The sequence below is a fragment of the Pyrgilauda ruficollis genome, unplaced genomic scaffold (genome assembly GCF_017590135.1).
Source record: "Pyrgilauda ruficollis isolate IOZ18807 unplaced genomic scaffold, ASM1759013v1 scaffold50, whole genome shotgun sequence".
Taxonomy (NCBI): Eukaryota; Metazoa; Chordata; class Aves; order Passeriformes; family Passeridae; genus Pyrgilauda; species Pyrgilauda ruficollis.
In genome coordinates, this window is record NW_024526600.1 from 5,982,706 (window position 1) to 5,999,635 (window position 16,930).

The following is a 16,930-nucleotide window of genomic DNA, read 5'->3' on the forward strand; positions in this document are numbered from 1 at the left end:
TCATTCTTGCTGGTTTTTACTTATTCATAGGTCTGTCAAGCAAATTCAGCAGAGTATCAAGCAAAACATGCACATCACAAATACCGTCTCTCATAAAAAGACAATCTCAATCTCCATAGATGTCAGCTAGTACTCACAACAACAAATTAAATCAAGCCATGCTTACACACCTAAATGTGTATTAACCTCTACCCTTTGCACCTTGTGTGGTGTAGAGCTTAGATGAGTAGCAGTCTATTGGCAATTGATTCTTTTTAGGCAGGGAATGCAAATAACAATTAAGTTATGAATAAGACCACTCTCTGCTTCACACACATGCCCAGCTCAAGTTAAATTGTGAACAGATGGAAAGTAAAACATTCTCATATATTTCAGCTTCATCACATTCCACAATATTTTTCTAGATCAATAAAAAATACGCTTTTTAGAACTATAAGCTATTTTCAAATAGGCAATCCACTGATCTTTAGCTTACTGACTTGTTTCCCTTTGCCACCTCACTGATTGTGGCATTATTCTTACTGGACAGCAATTCACTATGGGCATTATTTGTAGACAGTTAATTTTCTCTTATGAAATTGATTTCAATAATTTTACTTTCAGCATTTATAAAGGTTATTTCATACCTGTGTATTTGCTAGATGTGACTCCCTGTTTTCTTCCTACAAATGAGGTATTTTCCAGTTTCACGAGCTTTCCACAAATGTTGCTGGAAAGGTGTCTAAATCTGCAAGGTGAGGGTGATATATGCTGTAAAAATCATTGGTTTTACACTTGCACAAATAAATAAGTGCTTTCTTTTTTAACAAAGCAGGCAAATGAATCTGAACTCATTTGAACCCTCTAGAAAATCCTCTGCAGCAGTGGAGGAAACCTCCACCATCTTGCAGCCATAGCATTTCCCCAACAGCTCCTCTTCACCTTCTCTATCCTTTTTCCTAGGGCTGTCTTCATTTATTGCTACCATTTCCAACTCCTTACTCTTCAAATATTTACACCCCGGCTTTGTGATGGCCACTAACCCTCACCTGCTCTTTTCTGCTTCAACTTCCTCTAATCCTCCCAGGTTTTGTGCCTCTGTATTTCCATGAGCTCCCCACCATGAAGAGCACACTCCCATTGCCAGGTTCCATTACTAATGGGTGCAGTGCAGTTAGAGATAAGAGGATGACACACACCCAGACTTCAGCAGAGCCACACATTAACACCACCACCACGCTGAACACAGCCACATTCCCCTGGTGCCACTGCAGATCCAGATGTTGGGGTGAACTGCAGCCTGAGCTTCATTAGGGTCTGGAATTTTCTCCCTGCTTTTTCCTTTCTGCTCCTCTCCTAGCTCAGCCCACCTTCACATGACAACTATAAAGTCATGGAGCCTTTAGCACAATCTCACAAACCCTTATGCAAGTAAACAGTTTGATTCCCATGGAGCTCCTCCAGGATAAGGTAAAGCATTGCAAAATTTGGAAAGTGGCCACTTGCTGAGGCACCAAAGACACTTCTCCTCATAACTTTATTTTACTTGTAAAGTGCTGTGCATTTCATATAGCAATAAATTTATACAGTCTTTGATCATTTATCTTTCTGGGGCCTCTGTAATTTTCAAGTTAACCACTTCATTCTTCACTACACACAGCCTCATTTAATTTCCTTATATTAGACAGGCCCAAAATAGATCAAACAGTGCTGAATTTGGGTCATTATCCACAAAGCATCTCAAGACAATCTGCCTTAGTTGTCAGTGAAAGTTCACTTGCAATATTTTACTCACACTAGAAAAGGAGATAGGGAACACTGACAACCTTCATGAAACGAGAAATCTTAAAAAGATTTAAAGTATGACCTCAAGAGCTTCTTCAATGCTCACACATCTGAAAACTCACCTCTCCTTTTTTCTCCCAAGAACATGGTTAAAGTATGACCTCAAGAGCTTCTTCAATGCTCACACATCTGAAAACTCACCTCTCCTTTTTTCTCCCAAGAACACGGTCAGGAAAGGATTTTTTTTTTTTTTTTTCAAATCTGACACATTATCCCAAGAACACGGTCAGGAAAGGATTTTTTTTTTTTTTTTCCAAATCTGACACATTACTATTCTACAGAGCAGTACCTGAAAGCACCAATTTTTCAGGGTCTCTTCATAGCAGCCATTTCCTCTGACCACCTAAACCTCATCACCTGGTTTAAATTAACTATGTGCTTAAATACTCCAGTGCCCCAATGCTAGAATAGCTTATCTCTACTTCTAAAAGCAAATCCTCCCTCCTGTTTTTTCTAAGTACAGCTCTGGAACACTGAACACTAGCTTTAACCTGGTTTTGTTACCCATTCATTTTTCATATTTTGACTTTTGAAGATTTTAATTTTGAAATTAATACAGGGCATTGTATCTTTCCGCTAAACCAGTTTTTGAGTTAGTTTCACTCTAAATCTAACAAACAGAAAACACAGAGTCCCTGCATTGGTTTGCTACAGATATTTGCATATAGTCACTAAGGAAAGGTTATTTATTCCTTCTGATTGATTTTTAAAATTTGTCTGTAGCATAAAGAACTAAGGTATTTTTTTTTTTTTTTACATTTTGATTGGTGATTAGATCATGAACCAAGTCAGAATCTAAAAGAAACACTGATATTTAAGCATTATTAATTTAAAGGATAAATTTGAGGGCTTCTTTTATCACTACTATCAATACATTCAATAGCATTCCAGCATTCAGGCTTACAACACAGAAGAGTAAGTCCTGGCAAACAATAGCTCAGACATACTGTATTTATTGCAGTCATGAAGCCCTATTATGGACATCTTTGTTTATTTCATCACAATTAAACATTCATGAAGAAATATTATGGAAAAATGCATTTCTGGTCTCATAGCTAATTAGCACAATTTAAGAGTACCCTGTAGTTAAGCTGCCCAGCCTCTCTCTCAAGGAAAGTGGGGATCTGAATCTAAATTACAAGTGCTCTCCTCCCCCTCATCTGTGCATTTTCAAAACCAGGATTTCAGTCTTGCTTACTAACCCATGTCAGACTGATTTGACCTAACAAAGAGGACAGGGTGCAGGAATAAACTTCTGAAGTGTATTTTATTTAACTTGCCTCATAGAGAAGCACCAAATTTCCCCAGTATCGATGTCATCACACATGGTCCGGATTTCAGCCTGTAACAACCAGTGAAAAATAACTAAAAAGACACATGCAAAACAATAAAAACTTGCTATTTGAAACAAAAGCAGTGTTTTCAGAAAATCAAGGAATACTGACAGCAAGCACATAGTCTGTACCTTCCCATGCCCACTACATCCTTACATTGCTATTACAATATTCTAATAGATTGTTTCTCCATGCAAGGTTATAAAAGTGTGGTTTATTAGGGTACTGCAACCATAAACTTATGATTGTTTCCCAGGCTGAATTTATATCTAGCCATCAAAATGCATTACTACATTCCAGTCACTTCTTTTTTTCCTTGCACATTAACATAATCATCCCCAACACTTCAAAGTAAGGGAAGTTATATCTAGCTGGTATTCAAACCTACAGCTCTGTCTTTTTTAATAAAGGCCCTCTTTTTATTTTCTAAGGGCATGATGCATATGTAGGCAATCACCAATGATGAAACCACAGCTACGTTATAAACTACCTTATTAAAAATTAAGGATTGTAATTACATATTGAAACCAAGAAAATTATTATTCCTTTTTCCATACTCTTGTGTACAGCAGTGCTTGTGACCCTCAGACAAAGGCACATCCAAGAAAACGAATGTGTAATCAGTTCTTCAGACTCAGCAATGGCTTGGGGTGAGAACCGGGATGCTCCTGAACAAAAAATCCCGAACCCCGTGGTTCATCTGTCACGGACAGGCAGCGACCCCACCGCTTAATTGTGTGTTTAATTGTGTGTTTAATTGTTTAACGGTGCCCAAATCTCTCCATATGCCCACGCACCAGGTTTCCTTATAGAAGCTCGCTGAATTCCCATAGTATCTGTGTACACGATCTAGATTTCAGCCAGTGAAAAATAACTAAAGGGGCACAGGAAAAACAGTGAAAACTTGCTATTTCCAACGAGACCGCTGTTGTCAGAAAACCAAGCGGCGAGCACCACGCTGCCGAACTAACTTTTGGTATGTTTTCATTTTAATCTTTAATAACTACACGTACAAGAAGAGAACCCAAGGCACCGAGCGGGGCAGGGAGCGGCGAGCCGGGACATCCCCGCCCCGTCCCGGCTCGCCCTTAGGATTGCCGGGCCGGTCCCGCAGCGCCTCTCCCGCAGCTCCGGGAGGCCAAACGAGGGCGGACAGACAGAAAAACCCCACAGCGATGAAGAGAAGCCGAGCTCGAGCCGCTCGAGCTACTCCCAATGCCCACGCCACCCCGGCCGAGCCCGCAGGGGGGGCGGGCGCAGCGCGGAGCCGCGGCCCGGCCCCGGCCCGCCCCTCAGCGCCGGGAGGCGGAGCCGGGCGGGCGATCGCGGCCCGGCCGCTTCCTGGTCACCGGAGCAGGAGGCGACAGGAGCCCGCCGAGGCGGCTGCAGGGGTCCGGCTGCCGCCATGGCCTCCCTCTTCAAGAAGAAGACTGTGGACGGTGAGTGGGCGCCCGGGGAAGGCCCCGCCGCGCCCCCGGCAGCGGCCGCCCCCAGCCCTCGCACGGCCCCGGGCGCGGGGCTGGTCCCGGCCGGGGCTCCGGGGTAGCGGGAGCCCGGCGGGGGTCGCGGCCTCGGGCCCCGCGTCCCGGCGGAGCGGGGGCTCGCAGGGAGCGGAGCAGGAGGCCCCGGCCCGCCCGCTGTGACTCACCGGCGGCGCTCCGGGAGAGCCCCCGGGCCGGGCCGGCCCTGGCACAGCGGGGCGGGGGATTCCTGGCACTCCGGGAGGGGTGGGAGCCGGGCCCGGCCATCCCGGGCCGTGGGTGAGGGAGGAGGAGGAGCAGCATCTCTCGGTGGCAGCGAGGGACACAAAACAGGCCCGGCAGGAGTTGCTGGGCCCAGGGGGAGCCGGGACGCGAGCGGTGCCGCTGTGAGGGGGCCACGTCCAGGCTGCGGAGCCGCCGCCGCCCGGCCCTGGGCTCCGCGCCGCTGTGGAAACAACTTGGTCTTGGTTCTTTGTAGCCAGTCTGGTACCAAAACGCTTAAACTTCAGCAGGAATAACGACCCTCAAATAAAGCCCCGAAGGAAGCCTTGGCTGCCAGCAGGCCGCTGGGCGATGCTGAGCCCTCCAGTGTCGTGGCCCAGGGCTGGCGAGCCCCGGGTTCGGCTCTCCGGTGTGTTGGGTGCCCCGTGTCAGAGCTGGTGGGTCGGCGTTTGAAAAGGGCTCGCAAAAAATGACGCTGCACATCAACCAATTGTGTGTCGCCGCAGGGAGCACACACAGGTCCCACCTGGCTCTTCCCATTTTAGATGCGGCACCTGGGAAGGGGAGAAGGGGAGCTGGCATTAAGCTGCCATGACCAAGGAAGGATTGCAGGAGCCGGATCAAGCCCTGCTGGATGTCACTTGTCCAGCCTGTTTTAAGGAATGCTTCCTCCTTGCCCTGGTGTGTGTGACGACAGTGTGACACACAGGAGTGGCTAATGGCATAAGACTTATCTCAGAATAACCTCTCGTATTCTGTCTGCTCTAGTAGCTGGGAATTTTCCTCGGTTATCAGAAACAAACAAGAACCAAGTTCTCATCTTGGCCTTCACTTCTAGAAACAAATTAAACAGTCCATAACTGCAGATAGTTGTTTTCAGTTTATTGCTGTCTTTAGTTTAAGCCACTGGGGGGATCAGAAACTACAGAAATAAGCATCGTGCTTCTCTTATTGTCTCCTAGTACTGTTCTTGTTTGCTGTCACCTTGAAGTTCCTACCTCTCAAGCTCACTATACTAAGGATTTTTTTTTTAAGTAGTGTAGTTAGAAAAGCCAGTCTTGTATGTAGCTATTAAGCTTTTTTCTTTCAAATTCACCAAGTGCAGCTGTGCAAGTAGTATACATTTATCTACCTTCAAAATTACTTGCCTGTAGCATTTTCAAAATTATTTTCTCTGCTGTTTTGCCAGTGTGAAGAATGCAGTTATATTCCATGCCATCTTTTAGTTCTTAGTTATTGTCCACTGAAAAGTCTGCATCTCCCAAGGATGCTTTTTCTGTAGTACTCACAGCAGTAGTAGCATTGTAAAAACAGGTGTCATTTTCACACTGTTTTTTAAAATATATATTTCTTTGCCCAAGACCTGGTCAATCTCCAGCAAGATTGGAAGAGGAAATGTATATTCTGTTTTTTAAATGCCACTAAAGGTTTGGGATTTTTTTCCGATTCAAACCTATTAACATTGAAATAATTCCAGCAATGGATGTTTTACAGTATGTCTGGCTTTAGGAATGAAGAATGCAAATGCTTCTTGCTGTTTGTAGAAAAATTGCCTCAAACCTTAAAAAATGAAAAGGGTGGCCTGTGACTCTAGAATTTATCCTTCATGAGCTCTAAAGAAAGTTTATGTGACAGTCTGCTCCTTTCAAGCTCCCACCCAGAGTGGGAGTAGCTGAATCTCTGCTCCATAAGAACTGCTTCCCTCTACAGAGGTCAGAGGATGCTGAGTCAGATGCAGATGTCCTGCTCTGCCTTTGCCCAGGTGAATCACACCCAAGCACGTGCTGTAAATCCTATCAAAAGTTAGTTGCAGCTAGCATGATTGATGCCTAGACTGTAAATAATACTTGCTTTAATAAGAGGATGTTATCAGTATATAATTTTTAACAGCCCAGTGCACAAAACTCCTATAGGTTTCACCTGACAGACAGTGTTCAAGCGTTGCTCACTGTGTCAGTTGTCAGTAAACTGAAATTTGTTGTAAAGGCCTCCACTTTCCTACCTTATTATTCTTAAGCGTCTCCTAATTGAAAAGTTTCAAACACTTGCTTTATAGACTGACTTGAAGAGGGGGCTATGCAGATGTGGAGGAGGAGAAGCTCCCCCAGAGCAGAATAAGGACAGAGAAGAGCAGGATCCAAGACTTGCACCTGGGATTATTGTCACTGTTTTATGGAGCTGGGAACTCCTCACCTGCTCTGAGATCTCCTAATTCAAGGCTCCTTCGGCTGCCCTACCTGTTGCAGTTAGGCCTGGCTGGGGGAAAAGCAGTGGGGTGGCAGTGACCTAGATATTGCTGAGTTAGTGCTGGACTTGCAGGAAATGTGTGTACAGATGTCTTACTGTGGGGTTAAGGCTCTTACTATGGTTATGGTGCAAAGTAACATCCTAGGTAAAACAGCTTTTTATGTTTTTAACAGGATATAGCCCACACTGCTGACATAATGGTGTTGTATGCACCAAATTGTATTTTGCTGATATCTTCTGTATCTGAAACACTGACACTTCGCTCTGAAGAAAGGGAGGTGTCAAACATGCTGCATGTCTGCAGGGTGCTTAGCAGATGTTTATGGAGTAATTGAAAAACTTTGCCCAGCTATCAATATTTTCTTTCCAGATATAATAAAGGAGCAAAATCGAGAGTTAAGAGGTACACAGAGGGCTATAAGCAGAGATAGAGCAGCACTTGAAAAACAGGAAAAACAACTGGTAAGTATGACAGGTGACTTTATTTTGCTCTTTAAAACACACACATGATAAAAAACTTGCAAAATTTTAAAGATAGAAATCAGTGCATAACAATGAAATGCTGAAAACAGTTGTCTTCCCCCTTTCATTTCTCAGTTAAAATTGTGTTGGAAAGTATTTACTGTCTAAAAGTGATTCTTAGCCTTTTACACAGGAAAATCCTGAAACATTGTGTTTAGATAAAATAACCACATTGGGTTTTCCCTACAGTTCCCAGCATTCTGTGTTCTTCAGAACATTTTTTTTTCCTAAAAGGTTTGTAAATCAGTTGGCTTGTGGAAAAATTAAAAGAAGTGCTATCATGTGTTACCATGACTGTCCAGTGGGAGAGAGTGCTTGAAAAACCACAAGATATCATGAGTACCCCTAGAGTTATTCTTTTCATTCAGACAGAACTTCCCTAAAATTAGCTGATAATAGTAGGACTGTTTGCCTAAATTAAGATGTTTTCAGAGCTTACTGTGTGTGAGCTTTCAAGTGCTCAGTGGCTGAATGCTGCACCTGTGTGGCACTATTAGAGGAGAAATGGATTTGCCAGATGGTGGGGTTTGATGCATGAAGAATGCTCAAACTGTGGGAAAAGCTGTGTGAATCCAGCCTGTTCCAGCAGCTATTGAGGTGGTGGCTCATGGCAGCAGGTTGCATGAATTCCAAGAGCTGGGAATAATAAACTAAAAGATCAGAGAAACTGTTTCTGAAAACCTTGGACATCTAGAACATAGTAGGTTGCTCATAAATAAGGCATTTTTTCCTGTATGAAATAGTCCAAATATGGAAATAACCTTAATTGTAGTCACTATTAAGGCTGAAGTGTTGATTACTTACCACACTAAGTGGTTTCAGAAATGTTAGATTTCTGAGAAGAAGAAAGGAGCAGTGAAATATGTCTTTGAAAAAGTTAAAATTTGCTGCTGGAATGGGAGTAGCAATGGATAATAAATATTAATTTTCAGTGTCAGATCAGGTGAAGAAGTATCAGGGGCTTATCAGTCAATATCAAAACATTTCATTATGTGCTTTCTCCAGAAAGACCTTTTTTTTCCCCCCTTATTTTAAAGTACTACTCTGAGAAAACCAAGTTATGCGGTTATATTATTTCTATGGATAAAAATACCTTAATGTATGCAGACAGTTCTGTTTCAGTTCAGTAACCTGATATAACTATATGAATTTTGATTTTTTTCCAGAAGAACATAACTGACTTCAGTAAGCTTGCCCCACACCTCTCAAAAGCAGATAATGTACCCCAAATTTAACCAAATTCTTTTTAACTAAGAATAAAATCATCTGTATATAGGGTTTGATTTCTGCAGGTGGATTATCTGCAGTGACTTGTATTTTGCTTTGGAAAAATCAGGTTATAAAAGCTCTGTAGGTCTTTCAGCTTACTGAGAAAATCCCTATTTTCAAACATTTGCTGTTAAAATATGAGGTACAGACTAATCCCTCCAACCCTCCCAATACTTTAAATACAAAAAAAAAAAAAAAGAGGAAATAATATTCTGGTGATGTTATAGGAATTTTTGTGGCTTCTGTGAGCTACTTTCAATGAGCACAGCTTTACTTCTATTTCAGGCCTTTAAGGTTTGAACAGTCTCATGCTGCTTCGTTGCCACTCTGTACCTTCCTGGATTAAAAATAGTGTGTATGATACACCCTTTAGAAATTATGGATCTGCAGAGGGGATTTTGTGCCAGAGCCATCTCTGAAATAAACTTAACTATGAACTTTTCTGGTAGTCAGGGTAATGCAGTGGGCCAGTTTACATCTGCCTTTAAAGGTGACTGTTCTGCATATCCTGGGGACTAGAATTTATCTTTTTGTAGCTTCTTATAAGTGCAGTTTTCTGGATTACCAGTGCACCTAAAGTGAAGCAGCTGCATACTTACAGCAGGCATATTATCCTGAAAAATCCGGGAGAAAGCTGGTCTTTAAAAGCTGCTTTTACTTAATTTAAAAAAAAAAAAAAAAGTAAAAATCAAAATGTACAAATGGACATGTACAGAAAACTGAGCCACTGTGGCAAGACCTGCTTAAAAAAGCTGTAAAGGAAAAAGTCGTTACAATTTGTACATTACCAAGTCACAAATCAGAAGGCACACTTTGAAGAATCCCAGATGCCAAGATTATTTGTGCCAGGCTTTTTCCTGGTACCTCTGGGCTAAACAGATTGTTATTTCTCTTTGAATTGACAGATTGGGGTTTGGTTTTCTAAGACAGAAGTGTCTTTCTTACAGCATAAGCACATGTTAAATTATGCTATTTTTATTATGATTTAAGTCCAGCTAAATTATAACAGCCTATAATTATTGGTCATGTAACTTTATTGGTCATCTAACTAACATCATTAGTGGTCATCTGACTTTATCTACTTCTCCCCCAAAAAGGCTGTGAGGTTCTCTTGAGACTGAAAAACAGTTTAAAAGAGCTCTCCATTTCTTACATGAGTGATGTTTGATTGCAAGAAATCAAAGTTGATTAGAGTCATGGCACCAGTAGTTGTCTGGACATCATAATTCCTTCACTTTTTGGGGTTTTTTTTGAAGTGTGGCTGCTTATCCAGATAAGGAATTGAATGTGCACACAGAAGTGAATGTGACGTCACGCAGGAATTGAAGTCTTTGTGGGAACTGTGTGCTACCACACTATAATTCAATTTCATCGAGTTTTTTCCTTGTGGTCGTATCATACCAGCATGACATTGATTCTGCTAAACAGCCTTGTTAAAAAGCAAGGAGCTATTTATATATCTTACATGTCTGAAAATATTCAAGAGGATAGTTAATTTTGAGTTTAATTATTAGCGGTAAGGCTTAATTACAGTTTTTGCGTGAATGGAAATTCTGTGGAATTAATCTCATGCCTTTTTCCCCAGGAACTGGAAATCAAGAAAATGGCTAAGACTGGTAACAAAGAGGCCTGCAAAGTGCTGGCAAAGCAGCTGGTGCAGCTGCGGAAGCAGAAGAACCGAACCTATGCTGTGAGCTCCAAAGTCACTTCCATGTCCACTCAAACCAAGGTCATGAACTCCCAGATGAAGATGGCAGGAGCTATGTCAGCCACAGCAAAAGTAAGGCACTACAAGATATTCTTTTTTATATTCAAGTGCAGCATATGGTTGCAAAAATTCTGGTTTTTTGGGTAATTGCAGGGCTAAAACTCACTGCACAGGGCTGGTGAGGATACAGTAGGGAAACATAATTTGAGTTTATATTGTTACACTTTTGTTTGGTCAATCTATCCATACATACTTTCTTGGGCTAGACATCTGTCAAATGTTTACATGATAAAAATAAACTAATGCTAGTGAATGAACTCTTTTAGTACGTAAAAAAACCCCAAACCCTGCTGCTACAGTGCCTTGCCTGTATTTATTGTCACAAGCAGTTTTTACTTGGAAAAAGTAGGGCATGATTCATCTAGAAATCAAGGCAGTGTGTCACAATAGCTTTATGGCTTTTGAAAAAAGTAGGTTATTGCTTTGGATCTAAAATTCCTAAAAAAATGTAATCTGGAGTTTGCAGTCATTCTCTCTGTGCTCTCTCAGGAAAGAGTATTGCATTAAGTTTTCTCCCAGATCTCATCTCATAAAAGAGTGAAAAAACTCAGTTTTCCGAGTTAGGTGTCAACTTCCCCTATTTTCCTGAATTGATAAAAAGGGATTTGACTTTTGACAAGGAGGACTGTTCAGCTCAAGGGCAGGAAGCAGAATGAGTGTGCATCAGACCAAGCTGGGCTTTGATCCCAGTCCAAGTTAAATCCACAGCAATGCAACTCAGTGTAGAAAGGAATTACCACAAAGGCTTGGTGGTCAGGTGCCTTTCAGACACAGCATGAGGGCAGATTCCAGCCAGCCCAGAGTTGTGATACAGAGTTGTGGCTCTGCAGCAAATTTACAAATAGGACTTGTCTGACTGATCAGGTTCAACACCTTACTCAGTATTCTTACAACAGTACTCATGAACAAGTTAGTCTTGCTTTTTGATTATTACCTGGGTGACTTGTTTTTATCTATGATAGATCTTGGATTAAATTTCTCAAAACCAAAGTGTCACTGGAATAGTTATGAAGATTAGGTCAGTAGGAAAAAAATCCAAAAATAGTTTTAAGCAGCAGGTAATTGTATATACAATTTGTGTAACATTATTGGAGAGAAAGGTCTTAAATTCTTTTGATCACTTTTAAAGTGAATATTTTGCCTTATTAACACGGGAAGCTTAAATAATTGTTAATCTCATAAAACCATTAGTGAAAAATGTATGGGATCAGTTGCCATAACAAGCAAGGCAAATATGTGAATGCAAAGCTTTCAAGTATGTGTACTTTCAGTATATTTCTTAGCATATATGTTGCTAATTTTGAACATATTAAAGTCCAGTTAAGTTGCCTGTTTATTTTATTCATGCATCTGACCATTATTTTCTGAAGATATGTAAACTCTCTATCAGTGCAGATACTTTTGACATCCATTTATACCAACACCTTCCAAGTCCAGAACAACTTCTTAAATTCAAATAATGTGACCATGAGCACAGTCTTTGAAATTCAAGTAACATTAGTATCGTATACATTATCACCTGGAAGAAACTCAGACATGAAGGCAGAAACCCTTCTGTGAAGACTGTAGTGGCTTGATACCATCTCTCTTAATTAACCAAGTCTTTTATCTTCTCAAAGATGGTTAAATTTTACATTTGAATTACTTATGTCTATATTTAGATATCCCACAGTAACATGCTTTTCAGGAAAGAGGGAAGTACCCCATAGCAGTGCCCACAAAGGCAGTAAAATGGGTGAAGTTTATTTCACTGTCACAGCAAGATCTCCACCCATCACACAAGTGCACCCTAAACAACTACTTCCTCAACACTTGGATATTTTCTTTCCAGAGAAAAGTAATTTTTCCATTAAATTGTAACATCAAGAAACAATTTAAGGCCTGTCCTCCAATGGTGGTTCAAATAAATGGTCCTTTCTAAATAAGAACCTGCAGCCATTTACTTCTTTAATGTGTGTAGCCTTCAAGTTAGGAAATGTTCTCCATTCTTGTCATTCAGATCAGTTGGTTTTTTCCTAATACAAGGCCAGGAGAGGGTCATGGTGCAAGAAAGATGCACACATTTAAAATTCTGTCTATTAGGACACTAGATAGCAATATTTCTTACTAAGTGCAGGCTGTACTATTGATCTGTCACTTACCTCATGTTCTCATGGGATGTAAAGAGACAAGGAAAGTGAAATTTGGATTAAAGCTTCTTTCTTAATGAATGCACTGATATTTACTAACGTCTCATTGTATGATTTAAGAGTTTTTTCCATATTAATAGACAATGCAAGCAGTTAATAAGAAAATGGATCCACAAAAGACACTACAAACTATGCAGAATTTCCAGAAGGAAAACATGAAGATGGAAATGACTGAAGAGATGAGTAAGTTCTGCACTGCAGGGGACTGGCTTCTCTTGGCAGAGGAGAACCAGCCTAAAACCACTGATGTTTGAAGTTTATTTATATAGTTAATGAGACTGACAGCAGAAATGTAGAGCAAACAAAATAATGTATGTCTGAGTAGGAATGATGAGCCTTAGACTTTTTAGAAGCTCTGGGTATTAAATCTAGAATCTGTTCCTTCCCATCTTCTGCAAAACATTAATCATAATTTTAGAAGGAACATTCTGGGAGGGGAAGAGGGTTTGAGACCCATTCAAGGTCTTGATGGCATAACTGGTAGGGAGACTTGAAAATTTGTCTTAATTTAGATACTGATAATCTCAGCTTTTTGCACATGGTGGTATGATATGGTTCTGTCTCCTTTTTCTTAACTTAAGCCATAAATAACTTTTTGGGGAGGCAGAAAGTTCCTTGTTCCTGTATGTATGTGTTCACTGTCAGCTAATTCCTTGTGTTGCTCAGAGTCTTCTTCCCATCTCAATCCCTGCCCCTTTGTTGGTCATATTAAGTAGCATGGACTCAAACCAAGATGGAAACACCTCAACTGCACACAAGTTATCTGAGCAGTTAACAACTTTGCAATGTACTTGGAGGAAGAAGAGAGGAAGGGGATTTTTATGAAACTATAGGTGTTTTGCAGAAATGGTAAAACCTGATGTGGGGGGAGATACAGCAGCTGAACTCTTCTGGTGGAACTGAACATTTTTATAAAAACAGCCATGCCTTACCCTGTTGTTGCCCTGGCTGTGCTCACAGGCTTTGCAAGGCAGAGCTAAGAAAGCCTCTCTAACACCCAGGTACCTTCTGCTGGTATCTTACACCATGGTATCACTGCTGTGTTTTCTGGGGGTAGAAAGATGGTACTAGGCCACATTAGTCACCTTTTTGCTTAATACAATCTGGATATTTTTTTCTTTCTTCTAAGTTAATGATACTCTGGATGATATTTTTGATGCTTCTGATGAAGAGGAAGAAACCCAAGATATTGTTAACCAAGTGCTTGACGAGATCGGGATTGAAATCTCTGGCAAGGTATGGCTATTTTTGTACAGCTCATGCGATTTTTCCACTGCATTCCATTTTTTAAAAATAGTTTATTCTAAAAGTCAGCTTGTCATAACCTGCATTATTCTGAAGAAAACTTGTGTCTCCTTCCAGATGGCCAAAGCTCCCTCAGCTGCCAGAGGTTTGCCATCTGCATCGGCATCGACCGCCGCCACCATATCGGATGAGGAGATCGAGCGCCAGCTCAAAGCCTTGGGCGTGGATTAACTGATCCACTTCAGTCTGCCTGCTGGGTGCTCAGCTCTACACACATGTACAAAGTGCAAATGCTCTTTCAATGCAACTGATTTCTAGGAAAACCTCAAAGTCTCAGAAATGGCAACTTGAATTTGCAGAGCAAAATACTTGTTTTTTTTCTTCCACTGCATGGAGCCTTTTTGACTCTGAACCAACCAGGGGTGTAGTTCTAACAATAAATTCACTTACACCCGATCCAGATTGGTCCTTTGGATTCAAAGTTTTCTTCCATCTGTGTTCCTGATCTGTCTGTAGAACTGGCTATTCTGTGGCTGGTCATGCCACTTCCTTGGACAGCACCTATGTAATATTTATCATTTTTACAAAACTATCACTAGAGAAACATTTAGTCTGTCATCTCTTAGCACGAATGAAACTTCACCTTGGCTCTTAGTTGCAAACTTTTTTTTCCATGAGAAATAGCTTTGAATGTCTAGCTAATTTAGACAGAAAGAAAAAGCATTTTATGAATTTCTTCAAAATTCCTTTTGGGCTGATGAAATAATAGCTTGTTATTCCTCTTACCAGAAGGGAAGGATATACTCCTTGAGCCGTTAATTTTTCTGGAAGAGGAGTTACATTTGTTAGTAAAATTTGTTGCATGAAAGGCACTGATTGAACTCTCTCGTACTGTAACATAGCTGGTTTCAACAGAATTGCTGTGCCTTTATGTATATAAATCTTGTACCTTTGTGATTTTCTTTCAGAAGGAGTCTTTGAAAGGTGAGTAAACTTAATAATTAAGATGGTTTTACAAAATGCTTCGGTGAGACCTCTCTGTATGCTTGATGGGTCTCAGTGCTGAAGTGGAGAGATGCGCTCATTCAGAAATGCAACTTGTGCACTTGAAAAAAAGGTCATTTGCCTGAAGCAACATTTGTATATATTTTACAGTACTTCTTAATGGAAGATAACTGTGTAATTGTATTGTTTGCTAAGATGCAACTGATCACATTGATAAACTAAATATTAGTTTTGAGAACAATTTTGGATCATAAATGATAACTACTTGTCTAAACACTATAATAAAAACTTTCTGGTTCTGCGAAGGTTTTTCTATGATCTCTGAACTGCATCAACACAATTCTAGCTTTATGTGGAGTATGCATTGTGCTAAGGAATAAGAACTCTTGATACTGGAAATAGACAAAATGAGAATGCAGTTCCCAGTTATTACTTCCTGGATGCTGTGATATTCCTCAGCCCTGACTCTGCTGGAGATATTTGCCCCTCAGTGTTGATGTAGCGGTGCTGGTCATTGAACAGAAACAACAGTCATTTTGGCTTTAAAAAGAGAAAATCAAAATACCTCCCAAAAGCAAAACCAGGAAAACTGCGGGGGAGCAAACCTCATAAAGAGACTTTGCTGCTAGGTAAAGTATAGCAGGACACCTCAGAGAATGTGCTGTTGTTGCACCATCTACTGTTTGGGATTGAAGCCAGCAAAGAGAACTCATAGGAGAGCCTTCGTCAGGTTTTAGGCCTAGAATTGCAGGTGTTCTTTCTCTTTCAAAGAAATAATGCAAAACCGAATCTGTCAGGTAGTGGGTAGGAACGTGTAAGTTAATATATTGCATATATCCAATATGGGGTGATTTTTTTTTTTTTTACAAGTTATTTTGTAAAAATCTAATAAAAGGCTTTTTATCCCACAATGACTTTGTCCTCTGTAGGGTTAATGTTACACATCTGTCTCTTACTGGGCTTTCTTTGTGAGCTCTGATAAATATTCCTTTGACTTGCTTTGATAAAGCACCATCATATTTGTTGTAGATGCTCATGGGCCTTTGATTTAATATTCAGTAAAGACTTTTTCAAGTTTGCATTCCCATGTCTGGAACCTCATGCCCAAGTACTGGTCTGTGGTCTTGAAAGAGAAATCATAATGTGAACACAGGAATAAAATGTTAGTGGTTGTTTGTAGTTCGGTTGAACACCAAGGCTTGTGTCCTTGCTGAATGAGATGTGCAGTTGATCCTTTTAATAACTGTCAAAATTGGGCATAATTCCATAATGAGTTCTTTTCTCTGGGTCCTTGAGGAACAGGAAGAAAGGAATTGCTTTTTTGGTGCCATTCAGACTGCTGAACTAGGGCTGGTGTCAGTATCAATCCTGTGGTTTGTTACAGGTTACCTTTTCAATCCTGCAGCTCTAACCTGTGTAAAAATCTTTGGGTAGCAGGGTGAGGAATGCTGTAGGTTTGCAGTCTTGTTATGTGTCTGCAATTATGGTCAGTATGTTGGATCACGGTAAAAAAATTGCACCCCCTGCTTAGATACAAATTCCTTTTAAATCACACTGATTGAAAAAAAACCAAAACAGTGAAACCACTCAATCCTTACCCTCCTTTATCCTTGCTAGCACCTAAATAGGAACTGTCTCTGAGTCTCCATCTGGGAGCAATGACACAGTTGTGCACACACCTAAAAATGGCTCTACCCAGAGTCTTATTCCTCAAGTGCCCAGAAGCAATTCCCAGAGGAGCAGTGAGAACACAGTGAGCATCAATGATGCTTCCTCCCTTAATACTCTTTCAATCTGTTTCAGAAATAAAGTACCTCCAGAGCC

General features: G+C 40.8%; 1 protein-coding gene across 1 annotated transcript; it reads left to right on the forward strand.

Annotated features, from left to right (window-relative positions):
- Positions 1–4,459: 4,459 nt before the first annotated feature.
- CHMP2B (charged multivesicular body protein 2B) lies at positions 4,460–16,014 on the forward strand. Its single transcript, XM_041480283.1, has 6 exons — positions 4,460–4,597; positions 7,479–7,570; positions 10,485–10,679; positions 12,937–13,039; positions 13,986–14,092; positions 14,219–16,014. Exons 1-6 carry the CDS (start codon positions 4,564–4,566, stop codon positions 14,330–14,332), a joined length of 645 nt encoding a protein of 214 aa, XP_041336217.1. The 5' UTR covers positions 4,460–4,563; the 3' UTR covers positions 14,333–16,014.
- The last annotated feature ends 916 nt before the right edge of the window (positions 16,015–16,930 follow it).

Bases quoted from the DNA above. Each gene is read 5' to 3' on its own strand.
- CHMP2B (XM_041480283.1), top strand. From the start codon at position 4,564: ATGGCCTCCCTCTTCAAGAAGAAGACTGTGGACG. The intron at 4,598-7,478 runs GTGAGTGGGCGC...TTTTCTTTCCAG, and splicing joins CAAGAAGAAGACTGTGGACG to ATATAATAAAGGAGCAAAAT. The intron at 13,040-13,985 runs GTAAGTTCTGCA...CTTTCTTCTAAG, and splicing joins GGAAATGACTGAAGAGATGA to TTAATGATACTCTGGATGAT.